The sequence below is a fragment of the Morone saxatilis genome, unplaced genomic scaffold (genome assembly GCF_004916995.1).
Source record: "Morone saxatilis isolate NCDOM2014 unplaced genomic scaffold, NCSU_SB_2.0 Contig24, whole genome shotgun sequence".
In the NCBI taxonomy this organism is placed as follows: Eukaryota; Metazoa; Chordata; class Actinopteri; family Moronidae; genus Morone; species Morone saxatilis.
This window is the reverse complement of record NW_023339807.1, coordinates 13,109,276-13,115,450: the sequence shown is the minus strand read 5'-3', so window position 1 is coordinate 13,115,450 and position 6,175 is coordinate 13,109,276. Positions and strand designations below refer to the sequence as shown.

The window sequence follows — 6,175 nt, the reverse complement described above, 5'->3', positions numbered from 1 at the left end:
TGGGATTACCTTTCAAAGACGCAGGATGTCTTATCTGTTGGTTATATTGTTGCGCTGCAAATCTGCACAAATCACACTAATTCAATAGGTAAAATAATCCTATGATTTATTGTTGTTTGACTTTGCCATCATGGAGTATACACAGGCATTGTTATGCTCCAATAAACAGTGCAGAGGAAAGTGGTCTCAGTTTGATCTCTGCATTTACAAAACGTCTAAAATCCTGAAACACTTAACTGCATTGTTGTGTTTATGTTGAGCTACAGGCGGAGGAGACACTGTAGCATGGGCCCAACAGCAGGTTGACATGACCCCAGTATAACTTATTTACTTATAATGGTGAGTTTCAGGTCCAGTCCTTCCTTAATCCAACTGTAAACACATCCAGGAAAAGAGAGAGTGAGAGAGAAACTGGAGACTGCATGAGGCTTTTAAAATTTTAATTAAAATGGAATTTTAACTTAGTTTATCCAGACTGACTGACTTTGTTTTTTTTTCTTGCAGCAGTAAAACTTTTTCTCACGTTTAAATTATGTGTTAACACTGGTTTTTTCCCTTAAATAGTTTTAGTTATAAAGGACGGGGAAATGTATAAACCCCGAATTGTTTTCTTTTTTTCTTCTCTTTTTGGATGTGTAACAATATAAAAAAAAAAATAGCTGCATGTTTCTCCAACGCTTTTACTCGAGCCAATAATAACTCCATCTGTTTTCCCAAGTGGCTGGCGATATAGTGGAAGCTTTTGTCATTAAATCTGATATGAAGTATAGTCCACGTGATACATGCATGAAAGCTATTTCATTTAATATATAATTCCAAATTTCAGTGTGCTTTTTGTCATCAACAATTAAATTAGATTGACACAAAAAACAAAGTCAAAAAACAAACACTTTCATCGACATTTTCTTTAATGCAAAAAATGTACAAACATTTACAAAAAAAACCGATCATAAAAATAGGAATGTATTTGTATTTCAGACACAGGATCTATTCCTCCACGTTTTCACCAATAAATAAATAAATGTATTCTGAAAATACTTTTTTTTTTTGCACAGGTTAGATCCACACAGCCTATAATGTGAGCTACACCACCAGTTGACAGTCTCACACCAAACACTGAGACAACTGTTTCAATAATGCACTTTGACCTCCACAGAAAAAAGTCCAAAGGCACGCATTAAAAAAATCTTTTGTAAAAAAAAAGATACATGATATTTTCAACATTCGTCGTCAACAACATGAAAACACACCAGAATAAGGGAGGGAGGAAGGGAGGAAGGGAGGGTGTATGGAGCTAACACACGGCTGCAGGTCCCTGTCGGGCCTCTGCAAAAAAAAGATCCCCCCAGAGCTTCTGTCTTTGGTTTTAAATAGAGTGATCCCATGTATCCAGCATTGGACTCCAGATTTGTCCCGTCAGAATGTGATAAGTAGAATCAGCAGTCACCTGTAGATTAGACAAGGCATTCATTATCACTATAATGTGCAGAGGAGTATACACAACAAAGCTGTTTCAGGTTGCATTAGACCACAGTACAGCCATTACCAAAAAAAAAAAAAAAATTCTAGTGGGGTGTTTAAGGCCTGGATCATGCATTTTTAGCTGAAAATCACGCGTACCATTTAGGGCATAATTTCTCCAGATGCTAGTGAGATGTTGACATGGACCAAGCGCCCTCCATCCTCCACACAGAGAAGGCGTAGCTCAGCCTCTCATGAGCCACATAACTACAACTTGCCATTTTGGAGTCCAGCTCGTCGCTCTGCAGCACCTGGTAGAGGAAGTCGATGTATCTGGCTGCGAGCTTTAGGGTCTGTATTTTGCTGAGTTTGTCCGAGGGCAAAGTGGGGATAATTTTCCGCAAAGCCGCGAACGCCTCGTTGAGGGACTGGGTCCTCTGTCGCTCCCGGACGTTGGCCATGACCCGCTGCGACTGGAGCTCCTCGAAAGACTGGGGGCTGCTGCTGCTGGACTTCTTCCCTCGTTTCCCAGGGGTCGGGCTATCTGAGTCCTCCCCGTTTTTCCTGCTCGGTCTCCTCTTCCTCCCACATCTCTTCGGCTGTCTGTCCAGCTCCCCCTCGCTGTTGCTCAGGCTGTCCACAGGAGAGACGGGGGAGCTGCCCGACTCTTCCCCCATATTTTCCTCAGACATCTCCACTTTGGGTAGATGGCGGCCAGAAAGAGTCCAAAAAATTATTTCCCTCTCATGAAGTCAAGGATTTAGTCCACCTGCAGGTCTTTTCTGGCTTTGAAGACACCAAAGTATCCATAGATGGGTTCCTGGGAGGACAAGCCTTTTCCGATACTTGAGAAACTTAGGCAGTTCTTATAGGCTGCATGGCGTAAACTTTTTGGGGAGGGACAGGATTGGTCAAGAAGATAAATTACGTGAGGCGAGGGGTGGGAGCATCCGAGGAACTATCAGAGAGGCTCCTGATACAAAGTCAGAGTTGGAGAAGATAACTGGGTAACGCTGCAATTTCACATCATTACACTATTATTATAAAAAAAAGCAACACAGCAGTGATAATATTAATGACTCCAATGTGAGTTTTATTAGACGAATCTTTGAATTTCATTTTAATAAGTTTACATAAGCGAGGGGAATCGAATAATCTAGTAAATTGCCTCATTATGGCTATACTAAAAAGACTCGAAACGAAATCACGTTTAAAAAAGAGTCGATTATGATTTAAATTAACACTTTTTAACACCCTTGCTTCTCCTGCAGGTCTGACTGCAAACAGTGCGTTTTTCTATCTCCTCATCCATCCATCGGCATCCCCAAAAAAAGTTTATTTTTCCCTTTTATATTACTGCTGCTATATTATAATCTCCAGTGATTGTATTCGCTGACACTTATATTTTTCATGTATTATGCAACCATGGCACATCTCTGTAGGCCTAACCCACACAGATTTTGGATTTATGTTTCCATCTAGTCTTACTTAAATCAAGTGAGATCAAAGGACTTTAGGCAACATATGATCCCAGTCTTACATTTTTGACATGCAGCCAGTACTGCAGATTTTCAAACTTTTCTTTGAAGGGGTGCTGCATGCTCTAATTATATCCCCCACAAGAGGGCATGTTTTTGGTATACTGTAACATACCACAACATATATGTAAAACTGTGGTAAAATAAAGTTTATATCACTTTGTTCATCCATAAAACAATACAACAAGTGATTATTCCCCGTTGGCTTCAGCTAGAGGTCAGGAGAGGGCAGCTCTATGTTTAAGATCCTCTGGTATTTACTAGGTTGGTGATACAATATCTGTCTTGTTTAGTGGAGGATTACTTTGTTTAGGTTGAGAAGACTGTGGTCCACGGGAGCAGCATCTGGTTCAGGAAACAGGGGGCAGTCGGGGTCAGAGGTCACAACACCGGTGAACATCCATTTACATCCTCGTATAGGCCTGAGAGTAAAGTATTGTTCCAAGGGAAACACAGGCTTGTTTAGGTGTTTCTTTCCGCATCAAACATTTCACATTTTAGTTCAAGAAATTGGCAATTTCATCACATCTTCTGACCCCAAAATACAGGCTCCTTCTTTTATATCACTCTCCTGTAAAATAAATGTGAAATTTCACAACTTCAAGTTTGGAAATTGCATTTATCTGAATATTCAGGTGATGAGGCTGACTGAGAAAGAGCAAACCTCTTTAAGTTGGTACCTGTTGTACCTAAGTACCCGTGTCATTGCCCTGTCCATGGTGCTGATATTAGCCCACACAACTCTTTACCTGCTGCACCTCACAGGTAAGCAGGCAGCTCTCCAGCTATCTTCTCTCAGTCGTTTTGCCATAATTTTTCCTGCTGTGTCTCATAACAATAGAAGCAAAAAGTCAATAGATTTGACTTTTATATTAACAGCTTGCTTCGCTTCCCTGGTTATGTGTTACATATTCCATGCAATGTGTAAACAAAGAGTGAACTTTTCACATTTAAAGTGTGATTCTTTATGCTTTTATTTTTGTAAGTATTCTTTGGGGCTTTTTATTGCCTTTATGATAGTGACAGATGAAGATAGACAGGGGGGACAGAGAGAGAGGGGATGACACGCAGCAAAGCTTCAGTACATGGGTCTCCAGCTCTACCCACTGAGCTAACCTGGCGCCCAGCAATTCCAATTTAACAATTTCCAACAACAACTTCCAAGATGTTTCTGTGTAACAAACCATCTGTAACAGTCAGATTACACAATAGACAGTCCAGACCTGACCACAAAAGAGAGAGGCAGCACTCCACATACCGAAAATTACACCAAATTCATATTTTTCACATTTCAAAGGAAGATGGTTTCGGCAACAAAAGAAGAACCCACTCAAAAATCTGTTTTAGTTTTAGCTCATTTAGAACCAGGGGAAAACTATTCTACCAATTTAATTATTGATATGTGGTACCAAATTATAATTTTTTTGACACTGTAGTACTGATGTACATTGGTTAGTACCATAAAGGTACCAAATATTAGCACCCAGTATAGGATTGTGTGGAATGGGGTCTAAGCTCATAGTTTAGATGGACAACCACCTATGGTAACTAAAATATTTCCACTCTTTAGTCACTCAGTTTCAAATCACAGAGCCAGAATGTAGTGTAGGTGTCTTTTATTTAATTTGTATTCAGCAGGATACATACATCAAAACACACCATCAGACACTGACACAATATGGAGACAGAAAGGCGTGATGCATCATTAGCAGCTGATTTCTTAACTGCGTTTAAGTGTTTTCAGGAAAAAATTTCTTTCAATTATTTGTAGACCTTCCAGCATTCACTGATTAGCAGCTGTTTTGTTTTGCCGAATCTCATTGGCTTCATTACGTGATATTACACATGAAAAGAAAGGAGCTGCCAAAGCTGCAGGGGTTGACTCGGTTAAAGAAACACGTTTCTCTCAGACTGTTTCACTTTTCCCATAGCAAATCCCTGTTTAAGTTTATGTACGTGTTTGTAGCTTTAATTTTTCAAAATCGGACACAGTTTATATATTATTATTTGTACAACTAGTAGAAGCTATTAACTGGTTTTGACAAGTAGTTAATGGATATTTTTTCTCAAAGGCAGACTATTTGTAGTGTTTTAAGATATTGTGAATGTGGTTGGTCCTGTCAGAAACACTTCAGCAGTGTACTCTCTGTCCTGAAAGGGCATACATTGCAATCCAGTATTTCAGGAAAGTAAATTTGGCTTCTGTAATCCTTTGTTGCAGTGTCCACTCTATGAAATGTGTTTGTTAAGTACTTAGTCTGTATTTCCTCTTTATACTTACTCACCATTTTCAATGGAAATCTGGCAATGGCATCATGCTGATTTTTTTTATTGGTTATGAATTCATGTTTGTTTTGTTTTATCTCTCACCCAGGGATCCTGACATCAATACACACATACATACATTTCCAGTTGTGCTTAAACAAGAAGCTCAGCTGCCTTCATCAAGGCCTAATCCAGCAAAGTGGAGACAGATGTGAGGATTAAATAGAGCGTAACATGTTTAATGCTCTGAAACAACAAACTAACAGAATACACTTGTTATTTTAGTCTTGCATGAGCACACCTTCATTATAAATAGTAGAGTACAACTGATAAACTGCACAAGGAACAAAAACAGTAAACACAGTAACTACAGGAAGGTTGTGTCAAACAAGTGGTTTAGTTGAATTTTGAGCAGAATATTTCCTGTGAAAATTGATCAAAGATGAGGTTTCCTTTTAATATGAGTGACTTTTTATACAATTCTCCGTTTGTATAATATTAAATACAAACCACCAGTCACATCACTGGTCTCTCTAAAACAGCTGGGCCTATCACAGCATGATAATGACAGCCCAGCAATTGGAAAGCTTTACCTCAGGAATTGTCTGCATGTGTCAGAGTCACGTCATGAACACACATCACCTCAAAACTGTACCCAGAGACAGATGGAGTATGATAAATCATCGTTACTATAATAATTACTACTATAATAAATATTGTAAAAAATAAAGCCACTCTTATATGTGGTCCTAAATCAAATACAGGTCTGATTCAAACTGGAATCTGATATGGACCACATTTAACAAGTAATATTCCAAAATAGCCACAAAAAAACTAAGGCTTGCAGTATGAATGTAGCTTGAAAGATAAAACCCACATATAGTGGGGCAAAAAAGTATTTAGTCAGCCAC

At 39.0% G+C, this 6,175-nt stretch overlaps 1 protein-coding gene across 1 annotated transcript; it reads right to left on the bottom strand.

Annotated features, from left to right (window-relative positions):
* Positions 1–636: 636 nt before the first annotated feature.
* On the bottom strand, positions 637–2,329 carry twist1b (twist family bHLH transcription factor 1b). The gene is made up of 2 exons (XM_035672355.1): positions 1,621–2,329; positions 637–1,447 (listed from the first exon to the last, which is right to left on the bottom strand). The coding sequence occupies exon 1, from the start codon at positions 2,151–2,153 to the stop codon at positions 1,647–1,649; it is 507 nt and encodes a 168-aa protein (XP_035528248.1). The 5' UTR covers positions 2,154–2,329; the 3' UTR covers positions 637–1,447; positions 1,621–1,646.
* Between the last annotated feature and the right edge of the window lie 3,846 nt (positions 2,330–6,175).

Bases quoted from the DNA above. Each gene is read 5' to 3' on its own strand.
- twist1b (XM_035672355.1), bottom strand. From the start codon at position 2,153: ATGTCTGAGGAAAATATGGGGGAAGAGTCGGGCAGCTCCCCCGTCTCT.